Source organism: Amblyraja radiata, chromosome 7, assembly GCF_010909765.2.
Source record: "Amblyraja radiata isolate CabotCenter1 chromosome 7, sAmbRad1.1.pri, whole genome shotgun sequence".
NCBI classification, from domain to species: Eukaryota; Metazoa; Chordata; class Chondrichthyes; order Rajiformes; family Rajidae; genus Amblyraja; species Amblyraja radiata.
Window position 1 is genome coordinate 41,627,656 of NC_045962.1, and position 26,291 is coordinate 41,653,946.

Sequence of the window (26,291 nt, forward strand, 5' to 3'; positions counted from 1 at the left end):
CTCCACTTTCTTCTAAGACGGTGGCCCCTGGTTTTGGACTCGCCCAACATTGGGAACATTTTTCCTGCATCTAGCTTGTCCAGTCCTTTTATAATTGTATATGTTTCTATAAGATCCTTCTAATCTCCAGTGCCTAGTCTTTTCAATCTTTCCTCATATGACAGTCCCGCCATCCCAGGGATCAATCTCGTGAACCTACGCTGCACTGCCTCAATCACAAGGATGTCCTTCCTCAAATTAGGAGACCAAAACAGTACATAATACTCCAGATGTGTTCTTACCAGAGCCCTATACAACTGCAGAAGAACCTCTTTACTCCTATACTGAAATCCTCTTGTTATGAAGGCCAACATTCCATTAGCTTTCTTCACTGCCTGCTGTACCTGCACGCCAACTTTCAGTGACCGGTGTACAAGGACACCCAGGTCTCGCTGTACCTTCCCCTTACCTAACCTAACCCCATTGAGATAATAATCTGCCCCCTTGTTTTTGCCACCAAAGTGGATAACCTCACATTTCTCTATATTATACTGCATCTGCCACACATCTACCCACTCACTCAACCTTTCCAGGTCCCCCTGCAACCTCCTAACATCCTCTTCACAGTTCACACTGCCACCCAGCTTTGTGTCATTCGCAAACTTGCTAGTGTTGCTCCTAATTCCCTCTTCCAAATCATTAATATATATGGTAAACAGTTGCGGCCCCAACACCGAGTGTTGCGGCACTCCACTCGCCACTGCCTGCCATTCTGAAAAGGACACGTTCACTCCTACACTTTTCTTCCTGTCTGCCAACCAATTTTCTATCCACGTCAACACCCTACCCCCAATACCATGTGCTCTAATTTTAGTCACCAGTCTCCCGTGCGGGACCTTATCAAAGGCTTTCTGAAGGTCTAGATACACTACATCCACTGGCTCCCCTTCATCCATTTTACTTGTCACATCCTCAAAGAATTCCAGAAGATTAGTCAAGCATGATCTTCATTTCATAAATCCATGTTGACTTGGACTAATCCTTTTACTGCTATCCAAATGCCCCATTATTACCTCTTTAATAATTGACTCCAGCATCTTTCCCACCACCGAAGTCAGGCTAACTGGTCTGTAATTCCCCGTTTTCTCTCTCGCTTCTTTCTTGAAAAGTGGGATAACATTAGCTATCCTCCAATCCACAGGAACTGATCCTGAATTTATTGAACATTGGAAAATGATCACCAATGCATCCACTATTTCTAGAGCCACCTCCCTGAGGACCCTGGGATGCAGTCCATCAGGCCCCAGGGATTTATCATCCTTCAGTTCCATTAGCCAACCCAATATTATTTCTCGCCTAATGAAAATTTCTTTCAATTCCTCGACCCTCTTAGATCCTCTGTCCTCCAGTACTTCTGGGAGATTGTTTGTGTTTTCCTTAGTGAAGACAGATCCGAGGTACCTGTTCAACTCTTCTGCCATTTCCTTGCTCCCCATAATATTTTCACCCGTGTCTGCCTTCAAGGGACCCACATTTGACTTTGCTACTCTTTTTCCCTTAACATATCTAAAGAAGCTTTTACTGTCCTTCTTTATATTCCTGGCCAGCTTCCCTTCGTACTTCATCTTTTCAGCCTGTATTGTTTCCTTCTGTTGTCCTATGAAACCTATGTTTCCCAATCCTCTGGCTTCCGGCTACTCTTTGCTGTGTTATACATCTTTTCTATTAGTTTTATTCTATCCCTAACTTCTCTTGTCAGCCAAGGTTTCCTCCTACTCCCCTTAGAATCTTTCTTCCTTTTTGGAATGCAATGATCCTGCGTCTTCCGGATTATGCCCAGAAATTCCTGCCATTGCTGTTCCACCGTCATTCCTGCTAGTATCCCTTTCCAATCTACCTTGGCCAGCTCCTCTCTCATGCCTTCATAATCCCCTTTGTTCAGCTGCATCACTGCCATTTCCGATTTACCCTTCTCCTTCTCAAATTGCAGATTAAAACTAATCATATTATGATCACTACCTCCAAGCGGTTCTTTTACCTCGAGTTCTCTTATCAAATTTGGTTCATTGGACAACACTAAATCCAGAATTTTCTTTTCTCTGGTCGGCTCCATTACAAGCCGTTCTAAGAATCCATCTTGGAGGCACTCTACAAACTCTCTTTCTTGGGGTCCTGAACCAACCTGATTTTCCCAGTCTACCTGCATATTGAAATCCCCCATCACCACGGTGGCATTACCTTTGTTACATGCCAGTTTTAACTCGTGCTGCAACTTGCACCCTACATCTGGGCTACTATTTGAGGGTCTGTAGATAACACCAATTAGTGTCTTCTTGCCTTTGCAATTCCTCAACTCAATCCACAGTGACTCTACCTCGTCAGTCCCTATGTCTTCCCTCGCAAGGGACTGAATTTCATTCCTCACCAGAAGAGCTACCCCCCTCCTCTGCCCACCTGCCTGACCTTTCTATAGGATGTATAACCCTGAATATTAAGTTCCCAGACCCGATCCTCCTGCAGCCACGTCTCGGTAATCCCCACAACGTCATATCTACCAACCTCTATCTGAGCCTCAAGCTCATCTACTTTACTTCTTATACTTCGCGCATTCAAATACAGTACTTTTAATTCCTTACGGATCTCACCATTCACATCGATCCCTACTACACTTGGCCATACTTTCCTTTCCCTTTGTGAGCTTTCTTTCCCGTTAATTCTGGCATCATTAACTATCCCTTTACTCCCTTTCCCTTTAACTCCGTCCTTGACTATCCCATTTGACACCCCCCCCCCCCCCTCCCCTTATTTAGTTAAAAACCACCTGTGTCGCAGTGGCAGACCTGCCTGCCAGAATGCCGGTCCCCCCACCTGTTAAGGTGCAATTCGTCCCTTTTGTCCAGTTCCCCCTTACTCCAAAACAGATCCCAGTGGTCTAAGAATCTAAATCCCTGCCCCCTGCACCAGTTCCCCAGCCACACATTCAGGTCCTGTGCCTCCCTGTTCCTGCTCTCGCCAGCACGAGGAACTGGAAGCAAACCGGAGAAAACCACCCTGGAGGTCCTGCTTTTCAGCACTTTTCCGAGCTCTCTAAAGTCACGCTTCAGAATATTCATCCCCTTCTTTCCGACATCGTTTGTGCCGACATGCATTACAACTTCCGGCTGTTCACCTTCGCCCTTGAGGATTTTCTGCACTCTGTCCGTGACATCCTGGATCCTGGCACCCAGGAAGCAGCACACCATCCTCGAATCCCGTCTGTTGCCGCAGAAACCCCTGGCCGTACCTTTCACAATGGAGTCTCCAACCACCACGGCATTGCCTGACGTCGGCCTTCTTGGTTTTGGCTCAACAGCACTTTTTGCATCGAAAGCCAGTGCGCCGCTCAGTGCTTCAACGTCTTCTGTCCCGACAGCTATTAAGTGTGTGAACCTGTTCACAAGAGGTACAACACCATGGGACCTGTGCATTCCATGTTTACTTCCATTTCTCACTGTCACCCACCTTCCCTCTTCCAGTACCTTCGGTGTAACAATCTTGCTGTAGGACTCGTCGAGGAACGACTCAGCCTCTCAGTACGAACCTGAGGTCTTCCACTGGCTTTTCCAGTTTCCCAACACGGTCCTTCAGGAGTTGTACCTGGATGCACTTCTCACACTTGTAGCAGCCAGAGGCACCATCGCACTGAATCAGCTTGCCTGACATCTCCTTCTTTCGTCTCTCCTTCTCCAGCATATTGCGTAGTCTCCTCTCCTCAGCCTCCTCGCCGAAGACTCTCGAGCCAAAGACTCACACTTTCCTCACAAGGCACTTTCCTCACAAGACTCTCGAGCCAAAGACCCACACTTTCCTCACAAGGCACCTTCCTCACAAGGCACTTCCCTCACTGCCGCTCCCCTAGAGCAGCCTTGCTTATATTCACTGATAAATTGCCTAATTTACCAATTTACAAACCAAATTCCTCAGTTTTAAACTGTTTGTCCCTTGTGACTTCCTCTACTCCCCGGGCTCCAGCCAATCAGTGGTTCTTCCTGCTTCTCCTTGTTGCTGCTTCTTCAAAATCCACGTCAGCTCTGTGTTAAGTCTGTCTGCATTTTGCCGCTCTTTTTCAAATGTTTTCCCCCTCTGACTCACCTCTGTCTCTCCTCCCCCACAGGCTCCAGCCAATCAGTGCTTCTTCCTGCTTCTCCTTGTGCTGCTTCTTCAAAATCCACGTCAGCTCTTATCATATCATATCTATTCACTATTAAAAATCTGATCTTGGATGTGTGTGTGTGTATATAATCACATCTTCTCAAAAAAACAAAGCGCTGACGATAAAATGTTTACATATTCCAGTAGAGATTTTTCTTCTGGAGTCCAAATTCGCCTTATCTGAAAAATTCATGCATTATTTCTCGAGTTATAAATGAAAATGTTTACAAATCTGAAAAAACGTTGAAAAAAAACGGCTGGCTTTCGCTGATGACATGACAATGGATCTGCATGCTGCCGTCTTGGGTCTGCGTACTGGCGTCTTAGATCTGCGCGCTGCGAGTGACGTCACCCCACACCTCTCCCTCCCCCCCGTTATTCAAATGACGCAGCACTCTCACCCCCCCCACCTCTCCCCCCCCTCTCCTCTCCCCCCCTTCCTCCTCTCCTTCCTCCCTCTGTTATTCAAAAGACGCTCGGTGTCGCTTTTTCTCGGGGATCACTCTCTCGGCGCTTTCTCTCGGCTCTTCTCTCTTCCCCCTTCCCCCCAGCCTCTCTCCCCCCCCCCCCCCCGCTCCCCTTCCCGGCCTCTCTTCCATCCCCCCACTCTCCCCCCCCACCCCCTTGAAGGATTAAACATCACTTGAAGGAGCTGATTTTACATTAAACATCACTTTACTGCTCTAATACCCAAATCTCTAGATTCCATTAATATCCAAAAAGAATCAATCATTGTCTTGACTATTTCAAGGAACCATGCTCCCACAACCCTCTTGGGTAGTAAATTCCAAACATTCATCACCTTAATGGTGATTTTTTTTTTCCATCTGCCCTGCATAGCTTACCTATTTAATTTATGGTATGCAATATGGTACTTTATTTGTCACATGTACCGAGGTACAGTGAAATTCATTTTTGTATACATTTCTGTACAAGTATCACTATAAATAAGCACTTAGATACATATTAGATAAGCAACCCAGACATAGTACATGTGTATAGCAGTAGTACACGGAAACAGTATACAGTCACCACTTTGGTGCCATTTTCAAGTTCCAGTTGTTTGTGCAGGGATCTGATCTGACCATGAAGGTCTGTTGTCCTAATGGCGTTGCATGGTCGGCCTGGCCAAGCATAGCCGAGGTGTCCTCTGCCGCTGCAAGCCGCGTCCAGTCCACCTGCTCGGCATCTTGGAGCGGCGCTTGGTCCAGCGGTGCCCCAGGCAGCTGCTGGGCCTCCAGCGGCCCACTCTCCCATCGAGGTGCTGCGGCGCTGTTGAACGGCTGCGGCTCGCCTGCAGTCCGTCTGTCTTTACTTTTTGTTGTTGTTTTTTCTGTCTTGTTTTTAGTCAAATTTTAGTTATTAGGCTGTGTTATGTGTGGAGGGAGGGGGGGGGGGCGGGGCTGAAACATGGTTTTCTGTCTCTCCCTTCGGGGGAATGCGACTCTTCTTGTCGTATCCCCCCTTCTCTGCCTCCGTCTGCGCTGAGGCCTAATGGCGGAGCTGGCGGCCTCCAACTGCGACCGACCTCGAGGCTCCGGAGGCAGAGCCAGCCAGGAGCCAGCTGGCCGCCTTCGAGCTGCGGTGGCGGCGTTCCGGTGGCAGCGGCACGACTCGGGGCTGAGACGGCGCTCCGGTGAGGGTGGCCCGGCGCGGGGCTGAGACGGCGCTCTGGTGAGGGTGGCCCGGTGAGGGGCTGAGACGGCGCTCCAGTGAGGGCGGCCCGGCTCGGGGCTGAGACGGCGCTCCGGTGAGGGCGGCCCGGCGCGGGACTGAGATGGTGTTCCGGTGGCTGAGGCGGCGTTCCGGCGGCGACCTGAATCCGGGGCTTGGCCGCGGGCCAGTGGACGACATCGTCGGGAGCTCGCAGGTCACAGGCTGGTGCCTGTTTTCCGGAGCTCCCGCGGCAACAGCTGCGTCCGCTGGACTGGAGGGCGGCAGCTTCGACCACACCGGGCCGCGGAGCTTGAACCGGCCCGTTCGCAGAGCTCGGTTGAGCCGTGGGACTGACTACCATCGCCTGGTGGGGTATCGACTCAGCGCAGAGGGAGAATGAGGGAAGAGACAGTAACTTTAAGATTTTGCCTCCATCACAGTGAGGAGGTGCCTGGTGAACTCACTGTGGTGGATGTTAATTTGTGTGTTTTGTTGTTGTTTATTATTATATGTATGGCTGCAGGCAACGACATTTTGTTCAGACCGAAAGGTCTGAATGACTAATAAAGGATCTAATCTAATCTAATCTAATCTAGGCACTGCACTCCCTCCTGCAGCTAGTCTGTTTACCGCCCCACCAGGTGAGTTCCTATGGATCCTCAATCTGCAGCAGGCCTACCGGGCTGGTTCCGCTTTCCGGCACGCGTCCTTCGTCCATGGTAGGCGAGTCCCCGGTGTGCGGCGGGTGGGCTTGGCATACCAGGTGAGTTCCAGTCTGCGACACGGTGAAACTGCCGCAGCATGCGAGTCGGGCTAACAGGACATTTTGGGCGGGTCCGCTGGCTACAGGCCGCGGCACTCCCCAGGATACCTCCGCCATGCGTCTCCCCTTGCTCTGCACCGGTGGTTGGGCCCGGTACAGCATGGCTGCACAGCCCTCGCTGGGGTCTCCCTTCTGCGCAGTGCTCACCGGGGGATCCCTGACCATGGACCCCTGATTCTAAACAACCACATCAGGACAAACACCAATTATGCAACTATTCAGTAAAGCCCTTTTTAAGGCTCTTCCACATTTCAATTAATTCACCACTCATTCATCTCAAGAGAACACAGGCCTAGTCTATTTAATTTTCTCTCCCAAAACAAACCTGCCATGCCACAGGTAGACAAAAATGCCACAAATCATTCTGGTCACCCTTTGTTCAATTCCCACAATTATGTCCTTGCTTTGGTATGAAGTTCAAATCTCTATACAATATTCAAGATTTAGTCTTACCAGGACAAAATTTGGAATCTCATTTGTTGGATTTCTATTTCACAACACTTGTTCGTGTATATGATTTTTACCCCTGTGGAAGGCTCATCATTTTCTCTTGATCTTCCACACTGCCCATTGTCCAATAGAAACATCCTGAATATTGACAGTGATAAAAATATCTACCAAATCAAGCACTTAATTACTGTTTGTAAAAAGCAATATGGAAACTGATGTCTTACAGTTAACTCCTTAGCTTGCAAAGCCATTCCACTATCCAGAGAGTTTAAAAAAGTTGTGGAAGAATTTCTCTTCAACTCTGAAAATGATGACCATGCAGTATGTTTGTTCTCAAGATAGTGAAAAGTAGTCTCCGTGTGCATCAATTAATGCAGACTCACCTAGTATAACAATACCTATTGGCCTTTCACCTGACATTTCTTTGTTGTCCATCAATGAAGCAATGTCTGCAATGTCATTTTACACCTGAAAGGAGGCAGCTCATTAAATATTCTACCCTATAGCAAGTTGGGAGGTCATGTTGCAGTTGTATAAGACGTTGATGAGACCGCATTTAAAGTATTATGTTCAGTACTGATCACCATGTTATAAGAAAGATGTTGTCAAGTTGGAAAGGGTACAGAGAAGATTTACGAGTTTGTTGCCAGGACTAGAGGGTCTGAACTATAGGGAGAGGTTGAGTAGGCTGGGACTCTATTCCCTGGAGGCAAGGAGGATGAGGTGTGATCTTATAGAGGTGTATAAAATTATGAGAGGAATAGATCGGGTAGATGCACAGTCTCTTGCCCAGAGTAGGTGAATCGAGGACCAGAGGCCTTAGGTTTAAGGTGAAGGGATAAGATTTAATAGGAATCTTTTATAGGGTAACTTTTTCACACAAAGGATGGTGGGTGTATGGAACAAGCTGCCAGAAGAGGTAGTTGAGGTAGTTGGGACTATCCCAACATTTATGAAACAGTTAGACAGGTGCATGGATAAGACAGGTTTGGAGGGATATGGACCAAGCGCAGGCAAGTGGGACTAGTGTGTTGGCCGATGTGGGCAAGTTTGGCATAAGGGCACGATATCATTCTATGACTCTCCAGTGAAGCTCCACTTTGTAAGTCAAGGGCAGCAAGCAGGTGGGATTTTTACACAAACAGTGCCCACTCAAAATCACAGCATTCTTACTTTGAAACAAATACTTCCTTTCCTAAATATTTGCTCATTACATATGTAGGAGCCACCCCAAAACAGGGTGGTGAACTTCCCTCACCACAAACACGATGGCAGCTCAGGAAGCTCTTTAATGACAATAAGGGATGTGCAGAAAATGCTGACATCTCAACAAGTTCTATAATCCATGAGTACTAACAAGAAAAATGTACATTCTGTCAAAATTCCATGTTGCCATTCTTCTACTGATCATCATCCTCATCTTCAATGAATGCCAAAACTAATCAAATCAACTTTCCAAACATGTTTATACAACTTAATCAAAAGCAAAACTATTTCAATCATCGACTGATCATTTTTACGCATATTGCTCATTCCATCTTCCATATGCCTCTCTGACAGCCATACAACTTTTCTGCAGAACTATCCCCGTGATATGCACACTGCAGATAATTGTTCTTGCAACAAAGGAGGTAGCAGTTGGCTGTGAAGGACAAATACAAGCAGCTCTCGGCCCAGATGCCCTGGCTTCAAACTGGGCAGTTTTATAATGACCAGTTTGGTTTAGCCAGCTAATGGGCAAAAGTAATGTCACTGACAAGAGCAGAAATGGTGGTACCTTGAAAGGTGTCATCACAAGAACATATTTATATTCTACAGACTCAGTGTCACACACCCCAGTTGTGTTATCAGCTGGCCTCACAATTTGCCAGAGATTAGATCACAGCCTTGATTCCCCTTCTAGTCTACTACATTATAAGTAGTTGCAGCATTCGCTGCAATTAATGCTGTGACTTGTGGCTTCAAATACTGCAAGAACATTATATCCAAAGGTTTTCTCATGTTATTGGTCACTACTTTGCAGGCCCCAAGCAAAGACTTGTGGCAATTAGAAATAGATTTTCCATGATCTATGATGTTTCACACAGGTTATTGGACGTGTAAGATAATACCTCATGCAACTAAACATACACACTTATTAGCCTTCATCAACAGCTACCATGTCATGGTCCTCAGAGCTTGGCTGAACTGGTGTGCTACTTCCTCTCCAGCTGCAATTTCCTCTTTATTTGGCTGTGGTACGCTTATGTCTATATGCACATTTGGCTTCTAAACCACGCTCTATTTTTTGTAAATTGCCATGATCTAAGTCAGTGCAAGAAAATGAAAGGTTTCCTGATGTAGTATCATATTTTACCACATTGACTATTATGGCATTGCCGCTGGGTCCCTAGAAGGTGGATTATTTTGTATACTTGAAGTGAGAAAGTCAAAATAATGGGATCATAATGGTAGAATAGGGAAAAGGTATGTTTAAACTATCTGGATATTATGAGATGGAAGAGCTTTCAGGATAAAGGGGATTTAGAATGCTAAGATGAGGCCTGGATAGTATAAACTTGCCATCTTCATAGGTCACTAGGGCTGTGGCAATCAAGTTCATGATAAGAACTATCCTCCAAATCACTGTCTTTGGGATGATAGGGCCTCGTCCAACTGTCTGCTGCAGTCCAAGCTGTTTTTTTCAATGAGAGAGGGAAAGCATGATTGAACATGTCACAGTGTGTATATATAATATGCCTGCCTTGGTGGGATAGTTGAATGCATAAGGTAATTTGTACATAGAACAAATATTGGAAGAGTGGTAAGTATAGGAGCACAGTACTATTCACAGATGGGATTTGCTGTGGTTTACATATGCCTTGACCACATGTGTGAAGTCATTAAACTTATTGTGGCATTGGAAAATCATGCCAAAGATATCCTGCTAGGCCATCTTCTTCCACCGGTTTTTCTATCTGCTCTTGGGGAATTCCTGGGATCACCATCACCATGATTTTTGTATCTGAATCAGTGAAACTGAGTTCCCATTTTAACACCTGTGAAATCACGGTTGCTTCAAGTGTTGACTAAGCTGAACAGTAGCTTCCAACAGTGGATGGATTTAGCTGCCACCTCCCCTTTAAGAGTTACAGAAGTAAATCAGTAAGCCTTGATCGTTTTCAGCAAGTTCACAGGAACCCTGAAATTACTCATGTTTACCATATGCAAATGAAAAAACCCATTTATGAGTGGCTCCTTTAAAGCATAGAAGTGCATGCACAAGGTGCGTGCACGGAAATCATAAACTACAATGGTAATGTGGATGGGATCCCTGTTCAGCACCATTTTAAAATATATTTTCCTGACTTTTCGCCTTGTATTTCTTTGATTGAATCCAATCCCTTTCCCTTTCTGGGTGTTCTGCATAATAACACCAATAAAGCTCATGACAAAAGCAAAAATGTGAATACTGCAAATCCAAAATAAATATAGAAAGTGGCAGAAATGTGAACAATGTCGATCCAATATTTAAGAAATAAGCGGCAAAGATTTTGGGTGAAAAATTAGGATTGGAGAAGTTACCTCGATTTAAGATGAAAAGGCAATTTGAGGTTTGAAAAATAAACTTTGTGTTGGGACATAACAAAGTCCCCAGCTGAAATATTAAACTGCTTATTGATTTTTCGCTGCTGGTACATTGGCATTCTCAACACCATTAGATTGTGATATTAAACCAAGGCCACACCTTCCTTCTGGGGTAGATTTAGAAGATCTAATAAATTTTTAATTTGAAGAAAAGTATCATTTTTTAGTGTCCTAAAATATATATATCCCTCAATCATATTGTTAAAGGAGAAGATTATCTAGCCACTATGCAATTGCTGTTTGTGGAAACCTTGCTCACGCAAATTGGTTGCCATTTTTCCAACATTATTCCAATTATTAACTGCAAGTGCTCTGTTAACAAGATTGTGAAATCTACTTAATAAAAGCAAGTTACTCTGAAGTATTGTACAGTACATGGTTGGAAGAAGATTTACTGTTAATTCGGCAAATATCTGGAGATCCCAAAACTGATCAGGGCTGGATTTTAACTATCATTGACTAAAATTATGACAGTTCTCAATAAATTTATCTGCCACTGTTTAGTTACATGAATTTTAAGGAAATTATTCGAAATGGTTTAGGAAACTAATCAATTTTAAATGTAAACAATTAGAAATATGCTTTAAAGTTTTAGTTGAACCAACAAATAACCTGTTTTTTTTTACAATGATGAGTCCCATTTGTACAAATATACATATTTTTAAAGAATCAATGCAATTTGTAATTGTTAAAAAATGGCAATCAAATGGTTAAATGCATTGCAGTTTTGATGAAAGCTACAAGACTGAGACAAACCTACTTTCTTCCACCCCATTCCTGTAGAAAACTTGTTGCCAGTCCTGTCTGCGCCGTCCTCACTCTTCCTATAATACTTGGCCTTGAGCCAAAAGTGTCATCTTACGCACAAGATAAAAAGGGATCATTTTTGAGGCCAGATTCCAACACCCTTGCTACCCACCACCACACCCCAACACCAATACACATATATGTTACACGCTGCAGTACCATTCTTACTGTTGCTCCCAACCCTAATTCCATAGACAGTAATCATGAATCAATAGAAATAAAAGACAACGCTATCACATTTTCAGCAAAAGCACATTTCATTCCTGATTTCCTCTGTTCTGACACCTGTAGTAGAAATATGGCACCATCATTGTCCCATGAGGTTTAGAAAAGATATATAATGTACACTGTAAAGTCTGTTTAAAAAAAATTTGCCATAAAAGATGTTAAATTAATATTACTAAAGAAACGATGTGCAGCAGGGAAAACAGGGATCTCCACATTCTTTAAATATTTCATCCCAAATGCTTTGTTCCTCTGCAAACTAACCCTAAACAAGTTGCAGTATGATTAACAGAAAGGACATCTCACTACTCAGTGGGTGATACTAACCACCATTAATAAATAATGGCTGATTCATATTTTCAGACGGTTCTTACAATTTTAAAATATATATACGTTCAAAATCAATTTTACTCAGAACATCATTTTGACGGAACTTAGACACAGCTACATTACTTTCTCTCACACCAGCTAAATATCATAAACTTTACATGATCAGAGTTTAATTTAAATTACAGATTATAAATAAAAAGACCCTTTTGTGGATTTGTCTATTTTACAAGCCACTTTATATCAAATGAAAACATATTTTCCACTTTTGAAACAACATTTTGCACTGTACTTTTAAATGATTTAATCCATTTTACATCTGTGGCAAGAAGCATCTGCTTATGCTGTGAATTAGACAGCAGTTTTTGATTTACTTACATTTTATTCAAAAATACAGCTGCAACTTGTTTAGTACATGAACAATAGTGCCGACTACATTCCTTTGACAAGTAATATAGCCAGCAATTCTACTGGCAAGCAATATTTACATCAGTTAAGATTATTTAAAGTGACAGGGTACTTCTTAATCAGCCAGCCATATTCTCTGAATTCAACATCCTCATAAACAAAAAAGATAAAACACCTACTAATCATAATTACTTCTGAAATTATTACTAATTACCATAATAAGTTTATTTTGGTCTACAGTGAATTACAATAGTGTGGGTCCAAAATAGGAAAATAATGAAATGTATAAAGACCAATTAAAGTAATTTCAAGTGTAGCAATTTACATAATTAATTTTAACTTTCAATTTACGAGCAAAGATATGATGTTTTTGGAAACTAGAAAAATGAATAATTTTAAAATACTGATTATTTATTCTAATTCTATTTATTTGCAATACACATCCTATAGATCTAAATAGGTCTTACCTGGCAAAGATAAACATACATCTCCAAATCCAAATACTCCATAATTTAAAGCACTAAATAGGTTCATGTGCACAGGTATGAAGCAACTTTTGCAGGGTTTCAGACCAAAGAGTTGTGCTGTGATAATCTAACCAGCAGGTTTGTGCAATTGTCAGTACAGAGCAAAAACCAGTATAAAAAAGATACTTACTGTTTGTCATGTGACTTAGAGAACTGTATTGGCCATTGGGTGTGCTTGTGGTGGGATTCATCATCCTTGAATGGTCCATCTTTGGGCAGAAGTCATCATTACCTGTTTTAATGAAAAGGTCACCATCAGGTAGCAGTTATTTATAAATCAGATTTATATTTTCAATAAATAATTCTCTTTTTGCAATATGCACTGTTTTTGTGAGAAGGATTAATTTGAACACATCTTTAGCCACAATGACAACTAACTTTCTTCCTAAGGAACCCAATGCTTATCCTGCATTAAAGTATTTTAAATTGTTCACTTCCTTTGACTTTTAAGAATTTTGAAAAACAGTAGATTTAAATTAGCAATATGTTAAATTAACTGAACAGAGCAAATTACTATCTAGTGTTATTTCTATGAAGATTTGCAACTTTAGGATAAAATATATATATATATTCAGTTTAAAACTCACCACTACCAGTGATGTGGCCATCAGTAACCTCTGTTTCCATATTCAAAGTGCAGTGCTGTAACAAAAATTGGCAAAAAATATCATTGCAGATATCTTATCTGTTGCTGAAAAATGCTTATAATTGAGACACCTGTAATCATAGGACCTCAATTGCTGCATCAATCCTATAGCTGCTGTATTATAAGACCATAATTGATAGTCGACAAAAATTGGTATTTTTCGGAAGGTATTCTAAAAATTGTTGCATTATTTGATTAATTATTCAGAACCAGAAATTACATACATTTTCAATCATTGGCACCTAATTATTGTAGTCTTTTTCAGGATAATATGGCTATTGTATTCAGCCATATTATGTTATATTATGTTAATGGATTGCTATTAATTTGCAAAGATGCAAGAGATGACTGCAGTCTTTCTCAAAGATCAGCAGAGCAATAAACTAGAAGTTTCAAAGAATATAGTTGCACTAATATTTCTTCGGCTTAACAAGACTTGTCTCTGTCTCTGTCATTTCCTGGTGACAAGTCATCATGAAATTTTCTGTCATTCACAATAAAAGGCATCTAAACTTTTTTCAGTTACCATAATTCATTTATCTTATTACTGCAAAGTAAACATATAATGACATTGATTTATGACTGAAATAACTCAAACTCTCTTACCTCTTTGCAAAGCTATGTACACACCACCTACACTACACTCTTACTTGTAGAAATTATTTGCGTCCACAAAACAAAATACATTTATATTGATAAATACGAGCAATTGTTGATGTCCAGTGCATTTATACTATTTATATCTATCTTGAAGAATTAATTAACAGTGAGAGTATGATTGAGATTCTCAGCAACATAACCACTTTTTCCATTAGGATATAAGGCCAGCCTCAAGAAGAATGCAGTACAAGGAGCTCCTCTGCGATTTAATCGGAAGAATCCATTCCTATTGATCTCAAAATATTTTTAGGCATGACGACAGAAACATCGCGTTAGTTACTGGAATAAGGTCATTTCTCCACTTGCCTCCAGCTACTTCCCTGCAAAATGTGAATTATACGTTCCTCTTTTTGCCAAGTTTTAGAGAATACCATTTCCAGTGCCGGGTAGAAAAGAACTCTTACCACTCGAAAAAAAATCCAGATACCAAAACAAAACACTGTGAAGTAAAAATTGCGATAGCTACATAGAGCTTATTTGTATGCTTGTTCTATATGACCATTAATACACACGTAGAACAAATAAGAAGAATCGAACCCAGTTCCTCCGAAAGCTGAAACCAGCGTCGGGCACACTGCAACAACCAGGAAAAGTCCCACCAACAAAATTGGTTAAAACACTCCACCTTTCTACCTTGCAGATCGTACGAGAATCGTCAAAATTAAGCGACTGTCAGTTCTTGCTCGTGTTGACGATAAACGTGCAAGGTTTGGGATGGGTGTTGGAAAAATGTTCAGGAATGTCAACGTACAGGAGAGAAAGAGGTCAGCGCCTCGACAATGCAATTAAAACAAAACTTGATACACCGGTTCCTAAGGAATCGACGAGAGAGTGAGGAGGAGGGGGAGGGGGGTGGGGGTTACACACAAGCTTTTACATTCAGACAATTTAGCACGATTGTTTAAATGGCTCATGGCAACATATTATCGTTCCATGGCACATGAAAAGACAAATGCTGACAAAAAAAAATCGTTTCCATCGGCAATGATGGTATCAATCCGGAATAAGCAAGGTGTGATGGGTGACAATGCCAGTAATTATGCTAGGCACCCGATGCTTTCATATCTACTACACAATGATTCCTTAACAACTGTGCGCACATGATATACGAGTGCGATTGCTATCCACACATATCCAGCCATTACTCCAGCTCTCGTATGAATACGACGGGATTTGTTTGGAACTGCAACAAGTCATTAGATCTGTACGGTGAATGTGCAGGTACTTATTTTTTTAAAATCTTCGCTGTATGAAACTGATCTGATTTACATTTCTGAGTGATGTAGAAACAAGCCTGTGATTACCTCAGTAATAGGCTACGATCATTCAAATCCATCACCTTTCTCTTTAATATTGCACAGAAGCGAACTGTTGGATATGAAACGCTGCTAATCCAGCAGCCACTTCCTCCATCTTCACCATGGTAGTATGGGAGTTTGTCAAACACCGAGAAACCGAACCGCGCGGTTCATGCTCTCGGCGATCGACTAGAGCAAAGATACTCCAGCCAACACAAGGGAAACACCAAAGATAAGGACTACACATAAACCCGGCCAATCATTAGGGAATATAAAACTGTTTTTGCCGTCTGCTACATAGATCTGGCGCTAACATACTGGCAATACGCCTACTATTAGCATGAAATTGGTAACCTTTTAACAGCCGGTATTCAAATATGGGAGGTATAACATTAATTAATTGTCCAGTTAATGTATTTAAATATATAAGAACCAAGCAACTTACTACAACACTCAGGGACTCAATTGCATTTTGTTAAAGGTCAACTACAAATGAATATGCATACGTCATATTTTTTTAGTTAGCGAGCTCACTAACATTCGCTCATTATAGCAAGTTAATTGTAGTTACAAAAATGTTTACAGTTTTGGGGATGGCATGTCACCAATTGTACCTTTACAATGAGGTTCCCCATGCCTGAATAATTGACATTCTGTTTCATAATATTGAATTCTGACATGTTAACCAGTATTTGGAGATACATTGTAATTCTGCCCACTTTAAAGTCCGCGATGTTTATATTCAAAGAAACTCGAATCATTGTCATCCTTGATATGACTGATATTTACACGATCTATGTCAGCTATAAAATCACTCGTTTGCCAAACCATTAGTATGCGCATATCAATTATTTTAAATTCAGTGAGATGTGTGTGTGTGTGTGTGTGTTTGTGTGTGTGTGTGTTGGGGGGCGGGGATTCGCGGACCACAATCTTAAAATGTTAAAGATGTATAGCAATCTTTTATATTTTATTACGATTATACATTAGCCCACATCCTGTCTCCGTGTTCTATTTTTTTTCTCCAAAGCCTCTATATCACATTTCATCCATCGCAACTTAATCTGATATCCAAGAATATTATCTGGGTTCAGCTAGTTAATAATGTTTTCAGATGTTAAAATGATGCGGAATATCATTCCTCACATGTCTCGTCATTCTTTGTTTAGGTACTAAATAAATTATAATCTACGTTTTTAGTGTGGGGAATTAGTCTGTCAACAACTGATATCCACATGTGGTTCAGTCTCTACACAGAACCTATACAAATGGGGACGGTCGTCAGCAAAGTAGTATTGAAGTTCCAAGGTGAGGGGGGGGAGAGAGAGAGAGAGAGAGAGCGAGAGAGGCACAATGCTTAAAATCACGTGAATCAGCGAATGTTGACTTTTAGAACTCGCAATTAGTAACAACTCGAAAGATTATATATGTCTTTCCACTAGCAATTTACAATGTGGCTGTCCCGTTTCGTCCCCGCACGGTCTTAAAACACTTTATGGGAAAGAAAGGGAAGAGGGAGTTTATTTTAAAAAACGGGTTTCTTTGGGACAGTGCATTATGACTATAAACGATATTATGACATAATGGTATAAACGAGTTTCCTGAACTAGCCAAGAAGATGTGGGAGGTCAATTATTTATCTGTCGGTCGTGCGAAGTTACGCTTACGTTTTCATGAAGTAATTCTTACATTGCTTGTCATTATTGCTTGTCATTATTATTACCGCCTATGTCTTTCAACTTTACCTGCAGATTCTTTTTGATTCCTTTTCAGCTCGATAATGAGTATACTAGATCATAAAACATTTAAGTATTTTTAAGTGCTTTTTAAAATATATAAATCCTTTCCTTCTCAAAGTATTTATGAAACTTAGAATGGCAGGAGTAAAAGGTAATTGGTTGCCATTTCACATCAGGATAAGCAGAAAGATCAAAGTTTATCATCAAATTCTTGGTGACACGTCAGTAAATTGCCATATTGATTGTCCAGTGTAGATTTTTTATACCCAAGATGACAGACACTTCAGAAACTGTCCTCACAGTGCCACCTACTAGTTGTAAACTCCAATTACATGTGCTCACAGCAGTGCTTACATGTAATACTTAAATCTCTATTTACACATGAAGAAATATATTTTGGGCTGCTATGGGAAGCCAGGAAAGAGATTAGTGGGGCTTTGACATAGATTTTTGCATTATCTTTAGCCATGAGTAAGGTACCGGAAGATTGGAGGATAGCTAATGTTCCCACATTCAAGAAGAGTGGCAGGGATAAGCCAGTAAACCACAGGGCGAGGAGCCATATGGCAGCAGAGGGAAACTATTGGAAACAAATTCTTAGGGATAGCATTTCTGATGGAATGGCAGGGAGTTAACATGATTTTGTACATCGAGAAGTACAGCCCCACAAATCAGTATTGCCTTGAAGTAATTAGGAAAATTAATGAAGGCAAGGCAATTGATATGACATACATTGACTTTAACAAGGCTTTTGACAATGTCCTGCATGGTAGTCTGGTCCAGAAAGTTAGGGCACATGGGGTACAGGGTGTTTTGGCAAACTGAATCTAAAATTGATGATAGGGGGATTGAGGATAGTAGTGGAGAGTTGTTTTTCTGACTGGAAGTCTGTAATTTGTTTAGGAAGGTGTAGGAATGAACTGCAGATGTTGGTTTACACCAAAGATAACACACAAAATGCTGGAGTAATGCAGCAAGATAGGCAGCATCTCTGGAGAAAAGGAATTGGTGATGTCACCCATTCCTCCTATTTAGAGATGCTGCCTGTCTCGCTGAATTACTCCAGCATTTTGTGTCTGTAATTTGTTTGTACCACAGGAACAGGTGCTGGACCTTTACTTGGATGATAATGTCTATGGTTTATTAAGTTTGCTGACACAAAAATTGATGGAATAGTAGAGGGTGAGGATGGTTGCCTCAGGTTACAAAAAGGCATAGATCCACTGCAAAGTTGAACAGAGCTATGGCAGATGAAATTTAATCCAGACATGTGTGAGGTAATCAATTTGCTTCATCTGATACTGGATGGACATATACGGCAATTGGCAAGGCCTTAGATGCATTGATGTACAAAGGAACTTTGAGGTGCAAGTTTGTAATGGGAACACAGGTTGATAAGATAGTGAAGAAGGTATATTGTTGTTTGCCTTCACTTGCAGGCATATTGAGTTTTAAAGTTGGGACATCATGTTCCAACTGTATAAGAATTTGGTTAGCCATATTTAAAATATTTCGTGCAGTTCTGGTCACCATACTATAGAATGGGTGTAATAGCATGACAAAGAATGATATTCACCACGATGTATTATTTTGTTACAAGGAGGAATGGAATAAGCTGGGTTGCTTTCACTGAAGAGCAGGAGGTTAATACAGATGTTTATAAAATTATTTTGGATATAGATAGGGTAGGTAGTCAGTCTTTTTCCAATGTTAAAGAAGTCTAAAACTACAGGACAGAGGTTTAACGTGAGAGGGGTAATATGTAAAAGAAATACGAAAGGTATTTTTCACACAGATGGTCGTTGCTATGTGGAACAGGCTACCAGTGGAGTTGGCTTAGTCAGGTACAATATCAGCCTTTAAAAAGTATTTGATTAGGTACATGGATAGGAAAGAAAGCATGAAAGAGTTATGCTGAAGGGCCAGTTTCCATGATGTACGACTCCATGGTTATGACACAGTGGATCTACCATATCTCTAGAATTCCCTTAGTCTCCAGAAACTGAAGGATGCAGTACTCAGTAACCCAATGGAAGAATCATGGGGGTGAACTTCAGAATCAAGGAATCACACACTGGCAATAGCACTGAATGAGACCAGCCTGTCAAATTGGCACAGGCTCCACTTCAGAGTGATGAAGCGAGTACCACATCCTACCTCCACTGAAAATTCCTTCCTTCTGTGCACTTACCCAACTTCTTGAAAGGTGCAATTGAATTTGCCTGTATAATTACTCAGACAATCCACTGCAGACCCAAACCACTTGCAATGTAGAATCACCTGCTCGTGTCACTTTTATTTTTTATTTTGCCATTCTAACTCAGTCCCAACTCCTTATTCCTCTCCACCAATTGGAATAGGACGACAGATGGCACAATGGGCTAAGTGTTCGGCTGGCAACCTGAAGGTGGCCGGTTTGAATCCTGCTTGGAGTGTGTACTGTCGTTGTGTCCTTGGGCAAGACACTTCACCTACCTTTGCCTGGGACTAGAGACGGAAATTAGCTACTGATTGGCTACAATCTCGCATATTTACATGCAAATGTTCATTAATATGCACTGTCCCTATAAACAAATTATTATTATTATTATTATAGCTGGAGAGCTATTTTATTGTTGTCTTCCACAGTGATTGCTCCCTCCACAACTTGGTTTACTCATCCTACCTAAATCACCCCCTCTCCTATGAGAATAACTCAAAATGCAAAATTAAATAAAAGAGCAAGGTTACAGTTGTTTAATAGACAAAAAGGACCTCGAAAAAATGGATGATAGACACAAAATGCTGGAGTAACTCAACAGGACAGGCAGCATCTATGGATAGAAGGAATGAGTGACGTTTCGGGTCGAGACCCTTTTTCAGACTCTGAAGAAGGTCTCGACCCGAAACATCACCCATTCCTTCTATCCAGAGATGCTACCTGTCCCACTGAGTTACTCCAACAGTTTATGTCTATCTTCGGTTTAAACCAACATCTGCAGTTCCTTCCTACACACATCGAGTAAATGGATATTGTTATAAATGGATATTGGAAATGGTGTATCACAGCATTGTCTGCTGATAGTTTAATTACACGAGGAACACAATTTCAATACTTATTATTGATATTAAGAACAGGAGGCACAGCAAATAGTGAAGTAGATGACAAAAGTGCATGAAAATATATATAGAATGCACACAATGATGTGCAAGCAAAGCAAGCGATCAAGCAGAGTTAAATGCCACAAAACAGATACATAATTTTCAGTTAATCTGCTATTAAGATGTTGGTTGAGGCATTTAACTCAATCATTCAGATATCTCTGTAAGATTAAATTATATGGCCATGAACAGAGTTCCAACATGGTAGTAGATGCCTGCAGACTAGCAGCAGCAAGCAATTCGATATTGCCAGTCTCACAGATGCTTGCTCATTTGTATAGGTTGTCCATATGTCGTTTGTTCATTACCTGGGTAGGACCTGTACTTGGGATAGTGATAACTGCAAGGACCATGCACAAATCCTGAAAACTATTAGAAACTCCAGACAGTGAACCTAACATTAATGGTGGAAAGGTTATTGGAGGGGACCCTGATAGACAGGATCTACATGCATTTGGAAAGGCAAGTATTGATTAGAAATAGTCAACGTGACTGTTTGCATGGGAAATAGCGTCTCACTAATTTCATTCACTTTTTGAAGAGGTGACCAAGAAGATTGATTAGGGCAGTGCTGCAGATGTTGTTAACATGGGCTCAACAAGCCTTTGACAAGGCACCACATGGTAGGCTGGTCTGGAAGTTTAGATTACATGGGATCCAAGGTGAGCTAGCCAACTGCAAGTTCAAGTGTTCAAGTGAGTTTATTGTCATGTGTCCCTGATAGGACAATGAAATTCTTGCTTTGCTTCAGCACACAGAACATAGTAGGCATTTACTACAAAACACATGAATAAATAAACAGATAAAGTGCAAATAACAGATAATGGGTTATTAATGTTCAGAGTTTTGTCCGAGCCAGGTTTAATAGCCCGATGGCTGTGGGGAAGTAGCTATTCCTGAATCTGGTCATTGCAGTCTTCAAGCTCCTGTACCTTCTACCCGAAGGTAGCAGGGAGATGAGTGTGTGGCCAGGATGGTGTGTGTCTTTGATGATGCTGCCAACCTTTTTGAGGCAGCGACTTCGATAAATCCCCTCGATGGAAGGAAGGTCAGAGCCGATGATGGACTGGGCAGTGTTTACTACTTTTTGTAGTCTCTTCCTCTCCAGGGCGCTCAAGTTGCCGAACCAAGCCACGATGCAACCGGTCAGCATGCTCTCTACTGTGCACCTGTAGAAATTAGAGAGAGTCCTCCTTGACAAACCGGGACAAGGGGTGGTGGCAGAAGGTTGCTTTTCCGAATGGTATAACACAGGGATCAGAGCTGGCTTTGGTGTTTATTTTCATATATTAATGATTTGGATGTGAAAGTAGGTAACATGGTTAGTAAGTTTGTGAATGATATCTAAGTTGTTGATATTGTGGACAATGTAGAGGATTATCTAAGATTACCATATAACCATATAACCATATAACAATTACAGCACGGAAACAGGCCATCTCGGCCCTACAAGTCCGTGCCGAACAACTTTTTTCCCTTAGTCCCACCTGCCTGCACTCATACCATAACCCTCCATTCCCTTCTCATCCATATGCCTATCCAATTTATTTTTAAATGATACCAACGAACCTGCCGCCACCACTTCCACTGGAAGCTCATTCCACACCGCTACCACTCTCTGAGTAAAGAAGTTCCCCCTCATGTTACCCCTAAACTTCTGTCCCTTAATTCTGAAGTCATGTCCTCTTGTTTGAATCTTCCCTATTGTCAAAGGGAAAAGCTTGATCACATCAACTCTGTCTATCCCTCTCATCATTTTAAAGACTTCTATCAAGTCCCCCCTTAACCTTCTGCGCTCCAGAGAATAAAGACCTAACTTATTCAACCTATCTCTGTAACTTAGTTGTTGAAACCCAGGCAACATTCTAGTAAATCTCCGCTGTACTCTCTCTATTTTGTTGACATCCTTCCTATAATTGGGCGACCAAAATTGTACACCATACTCCAGATTTGGTCTCACCAATGCCTTGTACAATTTTAACATTACATCCCAGCTTCTATACTCAATGCTTTGATTTATAAAGGCTAGCATACCAAAAGCTTTCTTTACCACCCTATCTATATGAGATTCCACCTTCAAGGAACTATGCACGGTTATTCCCAGATCCCTCTGTTCAACTGTATTCTTCAATTTCCTACCATTTATCATGTACGTCCTATTTTGATTTGTCCTGCCAAGGTGTAACACCTCACATTTATCAGCATTAAACTCCATCTGCCATCTTTCAGCCCATTCTTCCAAATGGCCTAAATCACTCTGTAGACTTTGGAAATCCTCTTCATTATCCACAACACCCCCTATCTTGGTATCATCTGCATACTTACTAATCCAATTTACCACCCCTTCATCCAGATCATTGATGTACATGACAAACAACAAAGGACCCAACACAGATCCCTGAGGCACCCCACTAGTCACCTGCTTCCAACCCGACAAACAGCCATCCACCATTACCCTCTGGCTTCTCCCATTCAGCCACTGCTGAATCCATCTTGCTATTCCTGCATTTATACCCAACAGTTTAACCTTCTTAACCAACCTTCCATGAGGAACCTTGTCAAAGGCCTTACTAAAGTCCATATAGACAACATCCACTGCTTTACCCTCGTCAATTTCCCTAGTAACCTCTTCAAAAAATTCAAGAAGATGGTATATTGGTATATGGTATATTGACCCGAAACATCACCTATTGATGTTCTCCAGAGATGTTGCCTGACCCACTGAGTTTCTCCAACACTTTGTTCCTTTTGGGTATCTTGATCAACTTAATTAATTGACTGAGGAATGCAAGATGGAGTTTACTTCAAATAAATGCCGGGTGTTGCATTTTACAAACCAGGGCATTATTAATACAAAAACTGATAGGGCCCTATGGTAGAACAGAGAAACCTTGGGGTGTAGGAACATAGTTCCTTGAAAGCGGTGACATAAGCATACCAGGTGGTAAAGCAGGTGTGCCATAAATTTTCACTGGTCAAACATGGCATATCTAGCATAGTCCCACTCATTCCCTAAAATAGTAATCATTTGTCTGTTTTCATTAATTTTAATGCACTGATTAATCACAATATTAATCAAATGAATGTGGATTTAAATAAATGTATTGTATAAAATAAAATGTTTGAAACATTCAGCAGGTCGAGCAGCAGATGCGAAAAGAAAAAAAGTCCAAGATTCCATCAACATTGACAAAGAAAGAACTATTTAATTCCAAGTTGAAGAAAGTGAGATTTGCAATGAATAGGAGAATGGAAAAGTTTGTGAAAGTACAAAGTCAGGGCTTTTGTGCAGATAAATTGTAGAGGTTTTCTTATTAATGAGATAAATGGAGATAGTTAAAGATGATAATACAAAGAAGTGTAAATTGTTGGGTTTGTACCAGAGATGGAAATGAAACGTAGAATTAACAAGGCAATAACAGGAAGCTCAGGATCACTTCTGTGAAGCAGGGCTCGAAATTAGCTGTTGCCCGGGTGCCACTGACCACCCAAAGTGCCGCGGGCAACCTAAATGGCGAGTCATTTTGTCCGGCTTGGCAACTTGGTTTATACCGAAGATAGACACAAAAAACTGGAGTAACTCCGCGGGTCAGGCAGCATCTCTGGAGAAAATGAACGCGACGTTTCGTGTCAGCGACGGCTGTACTGCGGGGCAAAGATACTAGGTGCGTGGTGACGAAGGATCGGAGCGAATGACGGGCCCCGAACAACAGCAGCAGCGGCCGCGGCAGCGGCTCCATCTCCTCCTCCTCCTCCCTGATAAGGGCTGCTGCTTGCAAACCCGCTAACGACGCTTTCAAAACAAACCCTCCCGCACGCCGAGGCCTCCCCCTCCCTCCCTCCTCCCTGCCTCGGCGAGCGGGAGGGTTTGTTTTGAAAGCGCCGTTAGCGGATTTGGAAGCAGTGGCCGCTATCAGGGAGGAGGTGGAGATGGAGCCGCTGTCGCGGCCGCTGCGGCCGCTGCTGCCGCTGTGCGGGACCTGTCATTCGCTCCGACCCTTCTGAAGCAGCTGCACCATAGATCCTATAGCTATAGGATCTTTGAGCTGCACCGCTCGGCCCCGCACCTTGCTGTTGGCTGGCGGAGGAGGGAGACGGTGGCAAGCAATTCCCAACGGCCAAGGCAGCGGGGCGATGTTGTCCGAGGAGCACTGACCTTCCTTCCTCCCCACCTCGCCCCCCCCCCTCTCTCTCTCTCTCTCTTGTACGCCCCCCCCCCCTTATCCTGGGACCCCTCCTCTCCATCCTGCACTGATCCCCATTCCCGCCTCTATTCAGTCCTCACTGACATCCCCTGTGCTCCGCTCCCCATCTATCCCCCCCATCTATTCATCCTGCGCTGATCACCCTATCCACCTCACATTGATTCTCCTGCCACACCCCCATCCATCCTACACTGGTCCCCCAATTCGTCCTGTACTTACCCCCATTCCTATCCATCCTGCACTTCTCCTCCATCCATCCTGTACTGATCCCCCATCCATCCTGTACTAATCCACGCATTCATCCCGTAATGACCCACCCTCCATTTACCCTGCACCTTCCCCTCATTCATCCTGTAGTGATCCCCTCATTCATCCTGTAGTGATCCTCCCATTCAAGAAGAATGGGGGGAACAGTCTGAAGAAGGGTCTCGACCCGAAACGTTGACTATTTTCTTCGCTCCATAGATGCTGCCTCACCCACTGAGTTTCTCCAGCACTTTTGTCTACCCCCATCCATCCCGTACTGAACCCCCCCCATTCAACACCACTGACATCCCCCGTGCTCTCCCCTCACAATTTTACCTACTCCAACCAACACGCACTAATTCACCTGCCTCAATCCATCCATTCTGCACCGACTGCCTTCTAACCCCCCCCCCCCCACCCCCCCCATCTATCCACCCCGCACTGATTCACCCACACACCCCTCCCTGACCCTATTGTGCTGGAAATGTTTGTTTTAGTCCATAAAGATGGATTAATTATATTGTGAACACGTGAAACATTAAAACCGCAGTGTTCGATTGTCACTGCTGCCATTGACACATTATTACAGAATTCATTTTAATGGCAAATCAATGCTCTTAATATGGAGTATCAGTACTGTAGTTATTTAATGAGCAACATTCACAACTATACGTTGGATTTATCCAGGTTTTACTTACACAGTCGATCATATACACCACAAATTTGGTCAAGAGTTATTTCAGTTGAAATTTTAACATTAACTCTGAAGTGGGAATGATGGACAAAGCGTTTATCAATAATTTTATTTAAATCTGGTGCTTACAAACTGGGTATCTTCATTGCTGTTCACAACACGTACATCTAATCTGAATGTCTGGTAATATGGCGTCTTGACACCTTTAAATATATTACCAAAAGAACATTTGCTGCAGTTATGCCCTTTGACCATCTCTTGTCAGTTAGTGTAATGTTTAACCTGTCAGATGGGTATAGTCGGTTTTAACAGCTATTATCATAAAATGCCTATAGAAATTTCCTTGCAACCTGTATATTTTGTTGTGGGAAGCGAGAGTGTTTCTGTACCAATAGCAATAACGACCATGCTATGGCCATGTTATGGTAATTTTCAGTCCTTCACAGAAAACATGTTTGCATCAATCTGTAGTGTGCATAGTTAAGCATATATGTTACCATGGTCCAGGATTTATTGACACAGGTTGATCATACGCTGAATAATCCAACCACATTTTAGTTTGGAAGTGGAAAGAACTAATAGAAATTGCATTAATTGCAATGTGTAAAAAGAGTTGAGATACTGTATTATAATTTTGCTGCA

At 42.1% G+C, this 26,291-nt stretch overlaps 1 protein-coding gene across 12 annotated transcripts in view; it reads right to left on the reverse strand.

The window, feature by feature from the left end:
- Window positions 1–26,291, reverse strand: part of ikzf2 (IKAROS family zinc finger 2) — a 203,517-nt gene that overhangs the window by 65,940 nt on the left and 111,286 nt on the right. For 7 of the 12 annotated variants that reach the window (XM_033024327.1, XM_033024322.1, XM_033024319.1 and 4 more), the window contains 2 exons: window positions 13,608–13,662; window positions 13,151–13,252 (listed from right to left, as the gene is read on the reverse strand). In XM_033024327.1, coding sequence (XP_032880218.1) covers window positions 13,151–13,252; window positions 13,608–13,647 — 142 coding nt within the window. In that variant the 5' untranslated portion in view covers window positions 13,648–13,662. The other 5 variants (XM_033024317.1, XM_033024323.1, XM_033024318.1 and 2 more) reach the window with 5 other exon arrangements.